General features: G+C 49.6%; 1 protein-coding gene across 50 annotated transcripts in view; it reads right to left on the bottom strand.

The window, feature by feature from the left end:
• Positions 1–13,134: 13,134 nt before the first annotated feature.
• Positions 13,135–21,256, bottom strand: part of NCOR2 (nuclear receptor corepressor 2) — a 397,818-nt gene continuing 389,696 nt past the window's right edge. For 47 of the 50 annotated variants that reach the window (XM_037879169.2, XM_037879168.2, XM_037879164.2 and 44 more), the window contains 2 exons: positions 20,169–20,348; positions 13,135–19,813 (listed from right to left, as the gene is read on the bottom strand). In XM_037879169.2, coding sequence (XP_037735097.1) covers positions 19,638–19,813; positions 20,169–20,348 — 356 coding nt within the window. In that variant the 3' untranslated portion in view covers positions 13,135–19,637. Of the gene's footprint in view, positions 19,814–20,168; positions 20,349–20,921; positions 20,994–21,256 lie in introns of all 50 variants that reach the window. The other 3 variants (XM_043529118.1, XM_043529128.1, XM_043529129.1) reach the window with 1 other exon arrangement.

Below are 21,256 nucleotides of genomic sequence, written 5' to 3'. Positions count from 1 at the left end.
TCTCCAGATAGAGATTACCACTGTTACTAACACAGCATGCTTTATCAAGTTACACACATTTACATCTAGAGTCATTTTGATTGTTCCCAAAGATGGAATTCAAACCGGAGGCCATGCTTTCAGGGGTATATTTTTAAAAGAATCATTAATATCCACAACCGATGTTGCACTTTTCATAATGCTATAGGCTGCAGCATTATGTATCGAGGTCCTAGTACTCTACCGCCTTGCACCTTGTGTAGCTGTTTACACCTGTTCCATTTTTATGTGGGCTGACATAAGGGTGAGTTTCACCCCTAGTGACTTTCAGTTCAGATTTATTCAATTTATAATTGGAAAGATGAGTTTTCTAACTGCAACTTCAACCTGGAATCTGAGACTCAAGCTGGGTTCTTCTCACATCATGCATCTTTACAAGCAATTTGGAACTTAGCTCATGATGCATGAAGCAGAAAATAATCCAGCTAATTCTCCCATACGTGTATTGGTTCTGGAGTACTAACAGGAGAAAAGACTTTTTGTCAGTAAAGCAAGCAATAGAAAATGCCTGGAGCCAAAAATTTCTGCTTCAAATGTGGATCAGAGCTTTCCCCATGTTTGGGATTGTTCAGATCTGGAGTTTTGGTTCAACTAGTTACAGAGAAAAAAAGCCAGCTGCAAAAGTACGAGTCTTGATCCAGATGCCTTTGAAGTTCCAGGATCTTGATTTGGGTCAATTATTAGAGCCAAAAATTATCTTGGTTTGGGTCAATTACTAGAGCCAAAAATGCATAGAACTGAATCTGAGGCTTGATTCCCCTCTCACACCAGCAGTAACTCCACTGAAGTCAACGGCATTGCATTGAGGTAAAACGGACGTAAGCAAGGCATGACTAGGGCCCACAGTGTTTTAGGTGAGAAGGTGCCTTTTTCATACAGTCACCTCCCATCCCATAAATGCCCTTTACATTCTGTATAGCCCTGGAGGTGGCTACCACAAGACGAACTCTTTATTTACTGCTTTGGGAAAAACTCTCTTGGTCATTTTAATGGTGCATTTTCGGCTTCCTATTTTGTTACAGATGCATTTGCACTCAAGGAGGTTCCCTACCTTTGACGGCAATAAACGATACCACTGGCCCATCAGTTATAAAAGATCAGGTTATTGCATACCTGGCTTTCTTCCCATTGAAGTGTCCTATGCTGTCCTCCTAGGTAATCCCTCATTACTGTCCCTAAAGAACAGGAAAGATGATTTAAAGGCCAATACTGGGAGATTATAGAATTTTGAAGGAGTATGTCTGCAAAGTGGGTGTTTTTAAAATTTCGTTGTTTAACCAGCCCACCAGCTCCTTTGTGAGGCCTGACAGCTCTTTCGTTTTATTACAATTGACATCAATCTCAGGTCGCTTCAGATGTGACTGTTCCAGCTTCCAGCCTGTGGTGCGTGATTTATTACCTGGCTGCCGTCCTGACAAATATTCATTTCAATAATTACAGGGGGCCAAAACGAGAGGGGAAATAAACTTGACGATTAATACAGCAATTAAAAAAATGGCACCCTTTCCCATGCTTCCTTACTAGCCTTATTCTCCCCCTCACATCACACACAAAACAAATACAGATCAGCCAGCTAAAACACCACCCTCAATGGGCTAAAACCGATAATAGCCAGGAATAGCATCAGAAGGCTGCCACATTTTCCCTCCAAGTTGCATGCCAATCTGGCGTGTCTAATCAGCTGCCAAGATCAGCTCTTTAGCCCAATGTATCATTATCAGCGAGCATATATAATTTCATGGTAAATCACAGAAACTGATGAATGACTATTTAGATTGCAATTGTCAGGAGAGTATAAAATACTTCCTGTTCTAAGGATCCTAAGAACAGTTACCTGCTTTTACTGGCCAGAGACCCGGCTGCCCAGCTCCATTCCTCATTTGAACAGCCCCCTACTCACCTGGCATAGCTGAGGGACTTTTACATAAGCAGAAACAATCCTGCCTTTCAGGGACCACAAACGCCTTCGCTGCAGTTCAACTCCCCAGCCTTGAATTTCAGTTTAAAAAAGAAACAACTGTTCGGGCCAGAAGCCATAGAATTTAGGCTGCTGACTTACACCAGCTATTTGGAGACTGTCTTTCCTTATTCAAAGCCAATCTGTGGTACTCCTCCTCTAGGCCTGTACATTGCTCCTGCGGGGAGGGGCACCTTGGCATGAAGGGAAGCGTAAGAAGTTACAGTAGAAATAGCTTCAAAGTCCCAAACAAAAACCAAAGCCGCTTCCCCGGTGAGCTCCCATAACACTCTGTAAAACTGCTCCAGCCGCCAGAAATCCTCCGGAGTGTCACAAACAGCGCAAGTCGGGAGAGTGCCGTGTGGGGACACGGGAGGAGCCAGGGAAAAGGTGAATGACCACAGACCCGGAGAAACCACCGCACCTGCTACAGGAAAAGTATCAAGCGAGTGGTGCTGTGAACAACAGGAACTGGCTGTCGGCAGAGCTCTGCACCTCACAGTGGCCGCGGGACAGATTTCCAGAAGAGGGCAGCCCCTGGGTGTCTGCTGTGGGTACTGGCTCATGTTGTGGGTGCTGCGCACTGGGAATCTGGTCCCAGAGTGTACATGTGTCACAGGGGTGGCCCTCTGAGGGGTCCAGCACCCAGCCTCCCTGGGACAGCCTCCACTAAGGAAAATGAGCCAACCCAGGTCCACCCGTGTCTGGTTAAGGGGATAAGTAGCAGGGCATAATTAGTTAATGAGCATAATAAAGCATTATGAGGACTCAGGCAGGAGCCCAGACACAGAGAGGAATCTCCTGGGGAGAGAGCTTGTCAGAGGAGCAGGGGAGGAAGCTACTCCCAGTGGCGTCTCCCTGGAGAGCAGAGGCTCCTGGAAAGAGGAACAGGCCTGCAACACGAAGAGAGGAGGCCCTGGAGGAGAGAAACTACAAAGCTCTCCAGGCAGGGAAGCCTAGGAGATCTGTGCTGTCTCAGGGTGAGAGACTGCAGAGCTCCAGGCAATGGAGAAGCCTGGGGACTTACAGCAGAAGGAGAGGGTTTGTTTACATACCACATTTTGGGGTAGATTAAATAAACCAGAGCCCTGAAGGGGCTTTGTTCACTGTATGCAAGCCTCATTGAACTTACTAAAAGCCCACTAGGGGAAACTGAAGCAGAGGCATATCCACGGTTGCACACTGGGCCATGAGGGGGCCCTCCAGGCCTGAGTGCCCGCCATCAAAACATGTCACAGAAGATTTCTAAGCATAAAGGGAACATCTGTTTGCATCCACAGCTGGAGGCCAGATAGTTGACCAAATGGATCCTTGTTCGGGTCTGGGATGGTACTTCCTGTGTTCTTAGAGTATCTGCTAACAGCAAGGCAGGATAAGTCTCCTCGCAGGCACCATTCACCTTTTGGCACTTGTGTGCTTTTTCTTGCAACATTCACCGCCGGATCCTACAAATACTTTCCCCTTAACCTGTGCTATGCATCCCAGTTCTGCGACTCTCTGCTTACAAAGGGAATTTAAAGCACCATATGAAGGGCCCCTGATTCTGCACCCTGCATTTAAAAAGCAATGAACATTGAATACTCGTCAGGCTGCTCTCTCATGCTCTGCTTTCCCTCTTCACTTTCCCTTGGACAAGCCCTTCCAAATGGCTTCCTCTCACTTCAGTGCTTTCCAAACTAAGAAATATTCTCATAGGCCCAATTCAGCAGCAATCCATCATTGCCAGACCAGCTAGGGATCTGCAGGACCTATTGCCTGTCACCTCCCCCTCCACTTCGTAACCATCACTCATGACGCTTTCCCCCCCAAAACTCTGCAGCCAGGTCAAAACGTAAGAATTCTGAATTTCTATCCTTTGTTACCAAGGTGTTTTCAAGCCCAGCTGCTTTTGTACTATTTCCCTTTCAACTCTTTATGGACGCAGCCGAACGTTCGCTATCATTAAATCGTAAGTTTTGGCTTCGAAGCTTGAAGTCTGCCTCTGCTTCTTCAACCAGAGTAGGAGTTATTGACGAGGGCCATTGCTGTCACGCCCCCTTATTTAAATCTGACCATTGGCAAAGCTGTGTCAGGAAGCCGGGCCTGCCGGAGAGTCAGGTCTTCTGGCAACCTCAGGAGCGCGGCAGGCTGCCTGATTGGCTACGCTGCCGGATTGGTTGGAAGAATCATCAGACTGTCTCTTATGCCCAGCAGTGGCAGTTCAGAGGCTGCTGCAAGTGCTGACCTGCAGCTGCAATAGCTCCTGCACCTGTTTGTTCCCACTCTGCTCCAGCCATGGCACCAGGTCTTGCCTCTCTCCAGGTAACCCAGTTCTGACCCTTGGCTCTGATTCCTGTCTTCTGACTTTGACTCTGACCCTTGGCCCTAGCCTCTGACTCCAGTTCCAACCCTTGGCTCCAGTTTCTGATTTCAGCTCTGGTCCTGGGCTCCAATTCCTGACCACTGACTGCTGCTCCAACCAGTAGGCATGACCACCCACATCCCGATCACGGATGAGCCAAATAGCTCTGCTTCAGTCGGGAATGTTTGCTGGCTTATTCTAGTTGCCTTCAGAAAGGGCGTTTTAAAAGGACTTCAAACCCAGTGTTACTGGTCTCAACAAACTTTACATTTCAACTTTACGTTGACAAATCAGATGAGTGCCCTATTTACTGGTCATATGATTACCAAACTTAAGATTGCAGATTTATACCTTTTATCTTATACACATGGGACTCATGTGAGGCAGAAGAGTACTTAGATACTATGGGGGGGGGGGCTGCAGAAATGTCATAAATCAATCAATAGATTGATCAGTAAGCAAGCACCATTAGCTGTCTAGATAACACATTTATATGATCAATATTGCCTGGATACCTCCAACACTGCTACCTGGGAACCACAATGATGGGAAGACACAGGTTGGGTTAGCCGGACGACTGTGCAGGAGCAGAGGGCACCCAATGGCCCCTGATGGTCAGAGCCATTTGGTGACTCCTTGGTCTATGTTCGCTGAAAGTTTTAAATATATGCAACCGTTCTTCTTACAACAGCCCAGGTCAGAGCAGTGTGACAACCTGCCCAGGAGGAATACTACATTGCCATTCTCAGGGGCAGTGGAGGAGAACGAACCTGAACACTGTTAAATCCCCTCTGGACCCCGCCAGGAAAGGCAGCTGTGTGCTCCCAAGGACAAAACGAAGGACTGGCCCTTTAATGTATTCAATTCCAGATAGCCATCTGATTTTTACTTAAACACATTATAACCACTTGGCTCCACCACCTCAGTGGGAAGCCTGGGCTACCTATTCATCACTGGCTTTGTAAACTAACACCTCCTTAAACTCTGCTTCCATGCGTTTCCCCTTGCTGCAGCCCTCCGGCCCCTTTTTTCTGGTTTGTCCCACAGCCCCTCAGATAGCGCACCAGTAGTCATGGTCTAACAGTCCTGAGCCAATTCAAACATTTCCAGCATGCTCCCGTCTCAATCATCTTCTCTCCAAAAATGCATGTTGAACACACGCCTTAGCCCACATTGGAGTGCAAACGTGCCATCACCCATATGCCAGCAATCAGGTGCGTGGCTGGCACATCCGGTCTCAGAGCACCAGTCCAGAGTACACAAGCCGTGCGCTCTGGTTTTCAGACCCCGCCCCACCTGTGGTAGCTATGTTTTTCCGCTTTGGTTGCCCAGTGGGATGAAGTTAGCGCTGTTTGAACTTGAATGTGACAGTGAGGAAAGTGCTTGCAGATGTTGGGGTCCTGTTACCAACGAGTTATCAGCCAGGCTGGAATGCTCATATTTCAGAGGCGGTCTGGGTGTGACGGGCTGTGCATCCCACACCAGCCCTGAGAAAGTTAACGAGGGCCTGAGAGGGTCCTGAGAGGGGGGAGGAGGGGACAGGGAGGGTTAACTGAGGGTGAAGCCCAGACTATAAAGCCAGGAGGCTAAAAGCAGAAGGGGGCCTGTAGAAGGAGGCAGCAGGTCTTCAGGGACAAGGGGAGAGTAAGCCCTGAGATCCTGTCCTGCCACGAGGCACAGAGCAGGCTCCTGTGGTAAACCCAGACAAGGGGAGAGAGATCTACTGAGTAGGAAGGAGCCCAGAGAAGTGGCAACAGGGCCGGAGCCTGAGCTGACCTGGATTGCTGGTTATAGAAGCCCTGGGCCAGAACCCAGTGTAGCAGGGGCTGGGGCTCTCCGGCCAACCACTGCTGTAGTTGCCCCGAGCCAGGGCTGAGCGGTGTCCAGAGAAGGCATTTGGCCTGGGGCCCTCTGTTGGGCTTTGTAACCCTGAAAGAGGTGGTCCAAAGGGTGACCTGGCCGGAGGGCCAAGCTCCCAGAAGAGAGAGTATCCTAGAGCAAGCGGAGAGCAGACTGGGAGGGGTCGAGGGGCTGGTGCCATGAAAGCTGCTTTCCCAGATTTGGATGGGGGAGATGCCCTAGCAGGGATGGAAAGCCCCGCTCCGCTGGGTCAGGCCAGGTCCATGAAGTGAGGTGGCATCTGGTGAGGGGTTCGCCCGCACTTTCCTGACCCACTGTGCCCCACCCAGGCTCAGAACCCCCTGGGCTGTGCACAACGCAGTGGGAGCCTCACAGCCGGAGCTCAGCTGAAGGGAGTCACGAGGCGCTCTGTGCCGCTCCAGTTTCCCGCCATCCCCAGAGGGGGGCTACCTCAGGGCTCACTCAGACCCAGCATGAGTCTATTTCAAGAGCTCGCTCCCGCCGCTGTCCTTTGGGATGGGGCAATTCAGGGTGCCTGAGCCCAGGCGCATGCCCCTCCTGCTTGGGTTGAATGGCAGGCGCTGGAGTGCGGAGACACCTGTTTCGCTGCTAAGTCTCCCGGCCAGCTACTCGTCGGGCTCCACAAACTCCACATGAAGAATCAGGAAGGCAGACACTACTGTACATGTAGCCAGGTCAGTAGTACAAACATGGAGACAAGTATGAACCCAAACCTCACTGGCTGCCAAGGGGGACCAAACAGAGCTTCGAACAGATAGCCCACGGATCTCCCAATAAACCCCACCAGCTAGAGCAGCGCGGACCTGCCCTTTGAAGGCTTCCATCTCCAGGGCTCTGGGAACTGGGACTCGGCAAAGCCAGGCATGTTAGTCTCTGAAAGGCACGTGGCAGCCTTTGTCTCCATCCAAAATCCAGGCCCTGAATGGGCTGGCCAATACACATCTCAATCTAGGAGACCGTCAGCATCCGGACGTGTCAGGGAAATCATTCAGCCTTTTCAAGGGGACTTTTCAGAGCTGCTACCATTTCCCCCTCCGAGCCTAAATAAAGCAGGGAAAGAACTTCGCAAGGAGATTTCAGGAGTATTCAAGGGGTTTCAATTTCCGCTCCAATAATCCAGTAAAAACAGTCTACTGCCCAAGGAAGGGATGAGGGGGGAAAAAGCCCCTGGTCTTATGCACTTTGCGGTCTGCTGTTTCCTGCCATTTGTCAGCTCTGCCAATAAAAACCAGGGGTTGTTTGAGTTTTATTGAGTTGCAGGAAATAGGGAGTTCAAATAAAAAAAATGAAACTATGACAATAAGCGCTCGGTAAGTTTTAGAGCTGACAGGACAAATTAACTGGAAGGGGATGGCAAATTAGTCCTTCCTTGCATGAATTGGCGGCGGATCGCTGCTCAGCTCGGTTGTCTGCTGTTGCCTTGTGGTTTTCTCGTGTCTCATTTTTAATGTTTTACCTGGTTTTGGAGAATTTTTCACCTTGGTCTGCCCCTCAGGGAGGCACCATGCAGGCTTCCTTCACATCACATCCCCAGCATGCATTCAGCCCTGGGCTGGGCAGATGCTCCGATGGTAATGGTGTAGCCCACAGAGATAGCTTAGCATTCGATTTAGCAGTAGCACAGGAACCTAACAGGCCTATATCCTGTCAGACATTAGCTTAAGGAGTTAGCATAAGGCTTTGAGGCCTACAAACTTGAGCATACCTAAGTGGCCCAACTGTGATCCTGAGTTTTTGGCAACTAGGAACAACGTGCTTGGCGGGAGAGCTTGAAGATAATACCAGGTAACCGTAGGAACACTGAACTGATACTAGACTAGGATATTTTCGGATAAAATGTTGGCAGATTCTTAACCATGAACTTGCCTTGGTGTTGAACTGATGTGTAGGATCATTAATTGACTAAATCTATAGGATAAGGACACCCCAACATTATTAGGGTGAGGAAGTTAGATATGGACAAAGGAGGCCGGGCATTTCTATGAATATACATGAGAGCCCCTTAAGACCCTATAATAGGCCAGACTACCATGTAAGGGGGAGATTTGGACCTTCATACCAGGGACAAAGCAGGATCTATGTCTCCCACCCGCGCCACATCTCCTAGGAAGGGCGTGAGCAGACATGTAAGGAACGGTACAAGATTTTAGCTGCACTACCCTGTACTACTGCTACATTGCTATGTGGTTTGGAACACTTGTGTCTTTACTAACTGTGCTAATAAAGTTGCTTCAAAAGTTTTGCTTTGCCGTCAGCGTGAGCGAGTGTCTTTGTGGTGCACATCAGGGCTGCCAACCAGATATTGAACTTGGGCAACAAACTGCTCTGCCTCATTGATAACCTTGGTAATGTGGTTGTGTGTTGAGGAATACAAAGAGTATGATACTAGGCCATCAAAGGGAATCACTATCACCCAAGGGACCCAAGCCCCCAACCTGATGGTGAAAGGCTCTGTGTCCAGTGCACAAGCACCCTGAACAATCCCATCCCTTGAAGCGTGAAGAGGTCTCAGCAAGGCCGCACTCCCATCTATCCTCCCTGGGCGAAAGGCCATGGTGGAAGTGCAGCGTATTATTGTTTCCCTTTCTCTAGCCAATGGCTTTTAAAGCGGACACGACAAATGATGTGGGAAGAAATCATATGAATAAAGCGGGATCCCCCAGCCATTCCCCAGGTTGCATTTTGTTCAGAAATCTTGTTCATTAGGATGGGTTCTTATTTGGGCATATCTGTAGTAATAAACAAACAAACAACAACATCATCTAGCACTCAGCAGCAGTCCTCAAAGTGCTTTACAAAGGAGGTTAATAGCATTATCCCCATTTTACAGATGGGGAAACTGAGGCACCAAGCAGTGAAGCTACTTGCCCAAAGTCACAGATCAGGCTAGGGCAGAGCTGGGATAGAACCCAACCCTCCCAAGTCCCAGTCCAGTGCTCTGTCCACTAGGCCATTTAAAACAAGTAAGGCAACGGTGTTGTCTAGCAGCTGGAGACATGGCCTCAGGGTGCACAGCGCCAAACTTTAATTCAGCCCCTTTTATGGTCTATTTGTTTGCCAAATGCATGTAATCTTTTCTCTTGGTGATATGGAATAAAACATGCTTTAAAAAGCTATTTACCTTTAGACAATATCAATAGGCCAGCACCCGTAAGACAACAAAGCAGCACGCAGATCCCAAGACTCGCTAGCAAATCTGCAATAGCAAAGCACCACACACGGCACTTAGCACTCAGAGGCAACCCTACAATAACAAATTGGCATCCAGAGCCCTGCACTCCCTAGCATGTCGAACGCAAGGCGGCGCTGTACGTGCCGGTGGAGGAGGGGGGAATATGGCTAAACCAGACCTCAGCTGCAAGCTTGTGTAGGACCAATAGCTGCGAGGTGGGAGGAAAATGATTTTTAAAGTTATGAGAAATATCTTGACTCTGTCATTTTAATTAACATTCGGCTCAGAAAGCAAGCAACGAGCTGAGCGGAGAGATACTCTGGATCTCCCCCAACAGCTCTTGAAATTCAGACCTTGACCACTTTGGTTCTTAAACCCAAACCTAGATTTCAATTCCGACCATGCAATCAGTTGGCCTGACACCTTCTCACAGGATTTCTAGGGCTGTGTGTTTGGGATACAAGTAAATCGCAAATGGGACTAGCTCCCCAAAGCACAATACCTTTTACCTATAGAGCACTTTTCATCCTCAGATCTCAAAGTGCTTTACCAGCAAGGTCAGTATCATCACCCCCATTTTACAGATGGGTAAACTGAGGCACAGATTAGTGACTCACCCAAGGTTACTTAGCAGCAAAGCCAGGACTAGAACCCAGGTCTTCTGAGGGGCCAGCCAAGGGCACTATCCATTAGGCCACACTGCTTTCCCATGTAGCCTGATCTCCAGTGCACGGGATTAGGTGTAGCAAGGCAAGCCTCAGAGGGAGGGAGCAGATGGCTGCTTGCCACTTATGAGGCCCGAGCAAACAGCAGAGGACTTTGGCACTTGGGCAGAAGGTGGAAATGACAGGGAAAGAAAAGAGCTGTTGACTGTGTTGGAGTGGCGTTCTGGGGCCCAGCGTGAGTCCAAAATCAATCCAGCTGCTGTGGCTGTGGCGGCTGGGTCACGCTGGCGCTTCGCTTGCTCGTTCCCCGTCGCGGCACATCTGAAAAAAAAAATGAAGGAGTTGTTGCATTGAAGCGCCATTTGGGAGATCAGGCCACACCCCTCCCATTTCCCCTCTCTCTCAGCCTGGGACGTTATGGAATGAGATCTATTTAGAAGTGCTCTTATGGGTTTCAGACACTTTGGGGAAGGAAATATTTTAAAGTGCTTCTGTTAGGGCTCCCTTGTACAAACACTGCATTTCTGGAGACCTTTGTCTGAGGATCTTGCAGCCCTTGGCAATGGTAGGGGATCAGCTCTGTCGGATGGGAAAGCTGAGGCACAGAGCAGGCTCAGCGTCGCGGCATTACTCTCACACGGAAGCAGTGAGGCAGCTGGGCCTAGAACCTGAGTCTCTGGACCCCCAGTCCATTATTCTAGACCATGTTATCCCCATGTCCGCAACCCATGCTTCTCCCTTCAGATCCAGGGGGATCAGCAGCTCAAGGGTCTTATTCAGCAAGGTTTGGACCTCGGGCAAACTCTGGTGTTTAGAGGGGCTGTTAAAGATGAAAGGCACATGCTACCAACCTGTCCCTGAGACAGCCCCCTGCCCTTTCAGGATCTGGCCATGTATTGAGGGGAGGAGACAGGCAGAAATCCAAGCTCCTTCGGATACCCCATAGCCTCTCAGCCTCGGGCGCGGGAAGTCCAGTTCTGCTGCTGTCCAACGTACCTCTCTCAACGGCCAAGAGCCCATCCTCCCACCTCGCTGCCAAGTGCTGGAGAGAACCAGGTATTGCCAGCCTCTAGTGCTAAAAATCCTGAGTGTCTAGTAACTCGCTCAGGATCGGGGTCTTTCTTATTTGCCTTCCGGCGTCACATATTCGAGCCTTTCCCCCCATAACCTCCACGTCTTTTAAAATGGAAAGCAGAGAGTCTCCCTTCATCACATGACTCCAGCAGCTGGGGCTTTAAGAACCCCCCCCCCCCAAAATAGCATGAGGCTTACCCTCCAATCACGGGAATCGGCAACACCCAGGCCCCTCTCCGACCCTGACTCGGTCTGAGGCATGAAACGAAGGGGCTTCGGTGTTGATTTGCTTTCGACTTCCCTAAGGAAAGGCCCATGCAAGCTAAGGCCTCCACAGCAGCCAGGAGAGGAGAGGGCAACTCTTTGGGCACTTTGTCCACTGCCAGGGAGAAACTCACGACAAAGGCCAGTGCCAGGAGGTCGCCACAGGCTACAGAAGAAAGGATGCTTGGTTAGGCAGATACTGCCACCTTGTGGGACAAACTGGGAACAGGCACCAATCAGCCAACCCGCTTTATGATGGGTTTATTACAGAAGATTTAATTCTGGGCAGGGACCCTGGAGGGTTTCCCTAACAGAGAGGCATCTGCAGAGACAATTATTAGCTGTTGGGGTGGACACTGGTTCCCCAACCTCTTTCCTCGCCGACCATCAGGATCCACCTGGAAAGCTTGTCCTGTTGGCTTCTTTGGGCAACTGTAGCTATTTCAGAACGACTCGCCCATCACCTCTAGCTGACCAACACACATAGATACCCAATGCTGGAGGCTCCAAGAGGCAGGGAGCAAGTGCTTGACAATCCAATGGGACCCAATACAAAGGATCAGTTGGGCTGTTGGCCTGGCATATTCCATGTGCAGGGAGCCCAGTTTTCAAATCCGGTGCTTGCATCAACAGGGGGGTCTTTAAAGTGAGGATTTCAACACCGGTGTGTAGATTTGAGCTCCCAAGAACAGAAATGGGGGGCCAGTGAGGAATGCAAGCTGGACTCACAAGATACAACAGTGCCCTTAAACGTATGGGTGCAGCACCCAGAGCCTTCTGCAGGAGTGACATCTGCAGGCAGAATGAATCCCCCTCATGCCCAATCCTCTCTCTACAGCTGGTGTCACTGCCCTGCGTAACTGTCCAGGTACTTGCACAGCGCTTATCATCTGTGCACTGAGCTACTTGGGGGGAAGCAGCAATGTGTGTTGCGGGATAATGCACGTTCTGTGTTTGGCATGTTACGTGTAAATGCAGGATTCCAACTCACCTGCCTCAGAGGGCACATCCACACCGCACGTCGCTTATGGCGGAGTGTAGAGGACACACAGTGCATGGCCTACAGCCTGGGTATAAACTGCAGTGTAGACATGTGGCACTGCCTAGGCAAGTAAAGACACCATGCCTGAATCCTGTGGGTATGTCCCCTACACAGCTCTATACAGGCCCCAACAGCACCTCTGCCATCTACACTCTGCTATTTTTAGCAGTGCCGCAGCCTCCCCGCTGCTGGAATCTTTCCCTGCCGCAGGAAAAGGCTCTGTTGGTGGGGAAAGGCTCCGGCAGCTCCTTGCTGCCAGAGCTCTTCCCCGCTGCCAGAGCCTTTCACTGTCCCCTGTAGCTATGCATTGCAGAGGAGAGCAGCCTGGCAGGCTTGTACAGCGCACTCTGAAGCCTGTAGCTTGCATCTACACTACTTAGCCATGCTAGCGCAGATAGGTCTACCTGCGCTGCCATCCTAGTGTAGACACACTCTTAGCGAACTCTTCTTTAAACTCGACCCAGTTGTCACCATCGGGTGCCTCTCCTGGAGGTTCGTGCTCTCTGGAAAGGTCAGCTGACCATCTTGCTGCCACTGGGGTGACGTACACAAGAACCAGAGGAGAGCGCTGCTTTGTTGGCAATAAGCTTTTTTTTCTTCTTCTTTTTTTATTTAAAGCAGTAAGGCAGTGTTCAGACACTGCTACCCACAATGCCAGTGGGCCTGTTGAGCAAAATGACAGCGAACAAAAACTTCACCTTCAATAGAAGAAAACCAACCCTTTATAGCAAGCCGCATAAATATTTACAACACATCAGTGCTATATACAGTCCATTCTATCATACAACTCGCTTCAAAACCGCTATGCACATTTTGGTTGTACAAAAGATAGATTTTTTTCCCCCTTGTACAGTTCAAACAATAAATTGTCCTTTTATCTTTTTGTTTTGTTTGTACAAATTAGAAAGTTGGTTACACTAACTTCAAACCTTTCATTTTAAATAGTTTAATATAACCTCCATTTTTGATTGCACGATCAATACAAATCATAGCAGGTAGCACAAAGACATAGGTCACCAAAATCGGACAGAGATTATGCAGACAGTTTTGTATGAAAGAGTCTTTCGTTTCAGCTAACACAGACGGTGCTCACCTTATATGGAAGTTGCAGTCAATGGAGTCTGAATTTAGCTGAATTGTGGTGAACCTGATTTACCAAAATCCAGCTTGTATGTTTAGTACATCCATGGATATATGCCAATAAATCGATTCAGGCACATGTAAAGCATGTGTGTGTGCACGCCTACACACACATGCATATGGAGATCTATGTATACACACACACACACACACACACAGAGTCTAGGAGTGGACACACACACTCACACAGAATTTACAGTATCTGGGCACAAGGAAGTACCTCGTTTTGAAGGGACTGCCATTCCCGAATCCCTGTGTGGAATGTACCTGTGGCTGTAGTCACGAACACTGGAGAAGACTCCACTCCCTTGTACTCAAACAGCAAGAACCACCTGTTAGATGAACATCAGAAGTGACCAGCGTATTTACATCATCTGTCCTTAGCACTGCATCCCGGAAACCTAAAGCAACAGGCTCCTGGCCACACACCTCAGCATACTACCAGTGAGTAAAAACAACCCTCTGTCTGACTAATACCATTGCCCCAACGCCGCTCTGGGCAGAGCCAATGACTCTGGGGAAAGTCTCTTAAAAGGATCAGTCCCTTGAAAACCAAACACCGAGCGGAGGGTTGGGGTGGGGTTACAGTTTTGAAATCTTAGTGTCTCTAAGTGCAATAGCTGCTTGTTCCAGCAGCTTTGTGCAAAAGACTGGATCATACCCAGCACTGTAACACTGAAATACCATGTACTGTATGTAACTATAAGAAAAACACCAGTCCTCAGTAATACAGAATACACACTCACAACATCCTGGGTCACCTATTTCTACTCTGGATCACCGAGTGAGAGAGCCTACCCTCCATTCTTTCTTGACAAAGTTGACAACATTGATGTAAGAGTCACTGATTGGACCTGAATGAATGAATTTACACCAGGAAAAGAGTTTGCACCACAATCAAATGCATTTCACACTCCATGGTGGCAGCTCCACTCCAGTCACTGATATCAACCGGATAAAGAAAAACAGCCCAACCTGGATAAATCCTAGTTCAGGTCTAACCCTACTCACTGAGTTTCTTTGGTCCCACATCGGCCAAATATCATGCATATGGTACAGGACGTGATCCTGCCCCCAGGGAAGTCAGTGGAAGTTTTGCCACTAATTTTAATAGGAATACGATTTCTCACTTACTAAAAGAAAACATCCCTTTAAAGTACAGCTAAGACCTATGACCCAGATCCTCAAAAGTATGGAGGCTCCTAACTCCCATTGAAATCAATGGCTAAATACCTTTGCGGATCTTGGCCTAGGATGCCATGAACTGTGACTACTCCAAGCTTGCGAACGTTTACCAACCCACCCCATTTTCAGCTTGGTTTGGTGCTGTCATTAGACTCAGTGATGCTGGACCTGTAACATAAAGAGCGCCCAGAGAAGTTCTAGGCACACGTGGCTATTGAAGGTTTTGTGGTTATTTCTGGCAACACTACATGCTTTTGGGTTTGCCCTTGGTGTCTTCCAGGGGCACACACTGTGGATGTATCCACACAGTCGGGTTGGACTGCGATGACAGAGGGGTGTGTGGTTTTGGGGGGACATTTTTTCCAATGAAAATCATTCAACACCTGCCATGCAAACGTCTAGACAAAGGAGGAGACTCTAGCCCAACCAGAAAGCTGCAAAGCTCAGATTGGGAGCTTTTAAAGACCCTGCTGCCTCCTCCCCGTAACAATCCTAGCCAAGGCCACTGGTGAGCTCTGGGCACTGCCTGTCTGCATTCAGAAGCAGGGTGGGGATCCGTGGGTGCACTGAGGTTTGATTTTTCCTGGTACTGTACACAGAGGAACGGAACAGTATCTTACTAACAAGGTTTTCTTTGAGCATTTGACCCTGTGAAGAGGAGCCTGGGCGAGTTCCCAGCACAGTCGTTTGTCATTGTTGAAAAACGAGCTGTCCCACTGCTCCATGTGGCAAAGCAGCAATGCCTGACAGCGTACTGCTTGAGGGTCCTGATTGCAACCACCTGTGTGGAACGAGTCGGTGGATCTCTGTCCTCACCCCAAACTGGAGGAACCATGCCCTGCCTGGCAGCTGTGGGCAGACTCACGACCAAACGGACCAACCTCGCTCCCTAGAGCTGGTCCCTGCAGGTCAGGCTTGGGGACCTCCTTGCAGGGCAGAGTGGGGAACTGGCACTGGGCTGTTCCTTCTGCGAATAGCTCTGGGGAGAGGTGCTCTGGAGCATGAAATTCTCTAGCTGCAGAACAGGAAATCTTTTTAGCCCAAAGAGAACTATAGTGGCTTGAGCCTCTTGGCGGCTACAGACCCACCCACCATTCCTGGGTAGCTCACCTTGGGCATCTGGCTGTCACTCCTTCCAGACAGCGCATGTGCCTAAAGAACAGGTCCCTATTTCCCTGCCCCCTTAGCAAAGGCAAGGTATCACAGAAGCCACAGGATGACGACTATCCAGCCATATAAGATGAGCACTGCTGCACAGAACCCAAACAGACTAGAGTCTCAGCAATATATAAAGAGGTCTGGATTTAACAGAAGACCTTTGCTGAGTGGTTTTGGAGGTTCTCTCTTTTTCAGTAATCCCAGGCCTGTCCTTGTTAAACGCAGCGAGCTCCGTGCTTCAACGGGGACATTCCAGGTGGTGAAGTTGCAGTTGCACTCATCACTTGACATGCAGTAAGTGCAAGGAAGAAAAGCGACCAATGACTCAAGACTTACCACTCAATTAAGGCTTTGAAAGACTCACTCTGCTCCCAAGGTATTCGACTTCTGGGGCTAAAACCTTCTATGGTGCAAACATCCGGAAGGAAACAATGAACAAGGAGACCCTCCCCTGCTCCTCTGCCTGAAACCCTCCCTTGGGTATCAAATAAGCAATGGGGCAGCTGAGGGGCTGCAGAGACAAACAGCTGCAGCTGCCCGGGACATCGAAAGGAAGGATTTCCAAGGCTCCCCCCCTTCCCATTAGATATTCCCCCCTCTGATGTAACAGGACTTTCTACAGCACAGTGACATTCACCTGGCCCGGGCTGCCAAGTATAACAGGCATCATCAGATGGCAGCGCATGTTTGTATGGCTCTTTGCCAGGTTATATTTGAACCATGCACTTTGCAGGCATTTCCTTTTCTTCCTGTCAGTGGGGGATGCCCAAGAGTGGAACCCAAACTGTCCATTTTGATGTCCAAGCGTTTTCACTTTGACTTGGAGAGTCATGTGAGCATGAATGGGGCGGTGGGACAGGAAGGAAGGAAGTGGAACCGTTCTAGCTGGTTGGTTGTTATCATTTGCGCTACATCAGCACATCTGGCATGGGCGGGGAGGGGAGGGGCTCTGTCAGCAAAACCCAAGCCAGTTGGGCTGGCATTTGCAAAGGGGCTTAAAGGGGTTAAGATTCCCAAGCTTCCACTGAAGGTCAATGATAGATGGGTGCCTAACTCCCTTAGGCCCCCACTTAAAACTTCCAGCCTAAATTCTCAAATGTCTCACTTATCTGACACGTTATGACGGCCGCCTTCAGGGACCAGCCCATTCAGGAAGAGAATCCCAGCCCCTCCTCCCAGCTCAGCTCTAGTTTTCGTACAGAACGCCACTTCCTTTGCACTGCACAGCCAGATTCCCCACGAGGCGCGGGAAACACACAAACATCCAGCTCGCCCTGCCAGGATCGATGCACCTATCCTGCTAAGCAAGGACTGGACGGCAACCCCTCACACATCTGAGACCAGCTTTCTCTGTCCATTCGCACAGGCTACTTGCGTTTATTTCCTCTTGCTGTCACTTACTGCGAGGTACTGCTGAGGTCTAGTCTCACCGTGGCTGACAAAGCTTGGATCCCTTAAGAAAACAGGAAAAAGCTGCAGTAAAAGGTCTAAATCTCTAGAGCTAGCTGAAAACTGGGAAGGTTTTTGTGACAAATCATATTTTTTTCTTTTCCAGAGCCAGTCAAAAACGGGCTGGATTTCTGGCAAACATTTTGGTGAAAAGCGTGTTCGTGTCTCATTAAAAAATTGCAAACATTTTTGGCAAGACACTGCAGCCGACCTCACTATTACTACAGTGCTAGGCTGTTCTGACCATGTAATTTTTTTAAAGGGGCTATAAGGGGGAAAGATGGGGTGAATTTAAACTTCACCCAGAAGAACCTACAGCTTCTTTGTAAAATATTATACCTAAAACGGCAGCCGTCGACCTTTTGTTTCTGAGCTGTGCCACACCCGCAGAACAAAACACACTTCCAAATATTTTGTGCATTGAAAAAAAACAAACCAAAAAATGCAGCAGAAAAGACACAAACGTCTGGCAACGTTAAAAACCAGCACATTGTAAAAACACCCCAACCAACCACCACGTACGATCTTCCTGTTGCTTTGAAATTGGAATCACCCTTGGGACGGTGTTGAAGAAAAATAACCATTGATAGTGTGACACTGTGAACCTTTTCCGTCGATATACTCCTCGCAGATCAGAGAGATTCTGTGCACAGCAGCTGTCTGTTCCAACAGGCAATGGGAGAGGCAGAAAGTCTATGTCCTGCTCTTCTTTCCTCTAGCGTGCAGAATGCAAAGCATTTAATACATCATCTTCCCCCCCGCCCCGCAAATCCCCAGAGTGAGAAAGCAGAAGTGAAGGAAAAACAAAAGTCTAATATTTTGTTCTTGAACCGTGTAACTGCAGATATGATCCAACATCATGGAATGAAAAATAATATAAAGCAGAGCGTTCATGTGCATCAGAAAAAATACAATACCAACGTTTTAAGTTTCTCACGAATCCCCTCCCACTGCAAACAAAGCCACCGACAAGGTCTTCGGAAAGGCTCCCTTGAGATCTCTGTGCCAGAGAGTAAACCTCTGCAAGGAGGAGAAAACCCCTCTGGGCTTGAGAGCAGTACATGTAAGAACGAGGAGGCCCTGCAGGTGTGGTAACATTTTTTTTTTTTTTAAACTAAGTTAATACATTCTACTGACGTACAGACAACTGGGCCGGGCCAACGAGACCTCTTTTACATTTCCATACAATGGACAAACTCGTCAAACTTTGCACGCACCAACAGAACCTCTTTTCCAGGAGCCGAGACTGAAAGCAGCACGTAATACTGTTTTAAGTCCTTCCTCACGTCAAACATCTTGACATAATTCACTGAAGGTATCAAAAATATACCCTGTAGACCAATACATCATTTACAATTGCTTTTTCTCACCAGTCAGGAAACAATGCACTTGGAGCAATGGAGTCCCTTCATCTGCAGATTAATGCACCACAAGATGGGGAACTTCTTCTGATTACAAGGTAAACCATGGGTTTCTTTCTCAGGACTTTTTTTTTTTTTAAAAATGGATCCTTAATTTTCCTCCCCCCCACCCTGTAATTTTTATTTGTTTAAGCTTTTCCGGGGCCTGCTCTGTCGAGGCACTGCTGGGGAAGTTAATCCCATGCAGGGGATGCCTGTAAGAAAAAGAACATCCCAAGCAGCCCAAGAGGAACAACATGGGGCCCGTTTGATTTTATAAATCAGTGGCGCAGCCCATGGGCTGATAAACGCACGGAGCAACCTGGAGGCTGGGGAAGGGCAGCCTAATCCTATTTCAAGTACTCAATAGCAGGCAACACGGGTGTGCAGGCAGAGAATACATGCTATGTGTGTGTATAGGCACGCGCACACACATATAGTATACGCACACGCACCCAAGCACGCTCACTCTCCTCCCAACATGGGTTTCCTCGTTCTCACCGAATCTAAGGAGTAGAACTGGAGCACCAGCTGGTCTCCCCTGAGTAAACACTTGGGATTCAGTGAGCGACTGCATCCTTTGGAGCTTCCTCCCCCCTCCCATCAGCTGTTCACAGACTGTATCTCAGGCTCTCAGCGGCTGTGTGAGGACACCAGTGCTGGAAAGAGAACTAGGCTGGGTTCCATCTGGCTGTCTTAAGGCTTTAGACTGAAGAGGGTTCAGAAATTTCCTGATGTGAGAAATCGACCGATTGGAAAAGCGCTGCTCCGGTTTCTTTGCTGACAGCGCCATGGACTGATATGGTCGGAGTCCACCTTGGCCAGCTCGCTACCCACGCGTGTCCGCTCTTCTCCCTCCCTCTCTTTCGTTCATTCACTGTCTGACAGCGTTTCATACTGGGAGCAGAGCAGGGGCTTGGGCTCCTCCTCCCAGGCGTGGTGCTGGCTGGTGGAGTTCCCTTGTGGAATGGACGCTGGCGGCGGGGCTGTCACCACGCCGGTTGGAAGCCTCATTGTCAGTGGGTTGTATGGAAATGGCGTGGAACCTGAATCGGTGCAGAAGGAAAGGAGAAACTCAACATGGTCCAAGAAGTGGCCCAGGGCAGGGAATTCACTCACCAGCACCCCCCACTCAGTGTCAGAGAGCCCCCTTGCAATTCAGCACAAGTGGCAGGGAAGAGAGGCCCAGGAATGGAAGAGCAGCAGGGCCTGTGGGTCAGGAGTGAGATGAACTGGCACAGCTGACTCCCGCGGGGTGTCCCCAGGTATAATAAGAAGTAACTTCCCTAACGGGACGAGTCAGCTGACGCTGACCCGGGTGTCTGTCTGGGGAGGCAATCTCACCCTCCCACATCTGGCAGAGTGCAGAGCCAAAGCCCCCAGGGGGCAGCGCTGCGATACCTGCGGACGAAGGCCTGTCCTCCCAGACTCGATTGGTTAGCGGTGTCCTCCTGTTACAGTCCCCCTCTGAATGAACGGAAGAAACAGACGGTGGTCTCTCTCCGGAGGACAGGCCCGGTGCTGGAGACTTGGCCTTGCGGCCATTGGGTCTGGCAGCAATCTTTGGCTTCCCTCCTCCTCCTGCAAAGAGAAGCACCTTGCTTGTCAAACTGATCGCTGGAGACACATGCCACATGGCCAAGGCAGCAAAAGCGGCTCATGATTTTGGGTGCCTAACCGGAGATGCCTTAAAGGAGCCTGATGTTCAAAGGGGGGGGTGCTCAGCAGCTCCTCAAGGTCTGGCCCCTTTAAGGAGTCTCTGGATGAGTCCCCAATATCACTAGGAGCTTGATCTAGGTCTCTTGCATGTTCAGAACTGCGCGTGCTGCCTTCAGGTACCACTAGAGGTACAGGACGCTTAGCATCCGCGAACCTTCACAGCAGACGTCTGGGCGGGGAATGGTACAGAAGAGTTCTGGGCATTTCCCAGCCAGAAACGGGCAGGTTTTCCCACGCTACAAGAGTGGGCCTGTATTCAGGGCGTTCTACCAGCAAACCCCTATCGACCGTTCGCTAAAATGCCCAAGGACTTCAAGGCCCTCTGCTGGAACGAAGAAGCTACTGCAGCTGCAACGGAAAGGCTCAAAGGGCCAAATACTTCCCTGACTTACCCCCCACGCCACCACGGCCTTGTCGGCTCCTTGTTGAACTCACCTGCTACCACGAAGCAAGCTGCAGCAGCTTGTGTCCGGCATGGGGGCTGCGCACTTGGACGCACTGAAGGGTCTGGCACAAGGAGAGAGTGGGCTGATGAAGGGTGTTTGCCTGCTGGCCCGGCCTGGCCGTTTTTCTGCAAGGGACTGGGGAGTGCCTCATTGAACCCCTAAAACCCAGTGCCAGGGGCCTTGAGTGACTCAGTAGGACAGGGACTGCGTGTGAGAAGGAACAGGAACCCACATGCTCCTCCTCCCTCTCTACAGACAGCCTGGATGCAGGGCCGCCCGGGAGCACAAAGGGGGCAGTTCGCCCTGCCCCTCCACTTGAGATGG

This window comes from Chelonia mydas, chromosome 15 (assembly GCF_015237465.2).
Source record: "Chelonia mydas isolate rCheMyd1 chromosome 15, rCheMyd1.pri.v2, whole genome shotgun sequence".
Lineage (NCBI taxonomy): Eukaryota > Metazoa > Chordata > Testudines > Cheloniidae > Chelonia > Chelonia mydas.
This window is presented reverse-complemented; position numbering and strand designations above follow the sequence as displayed.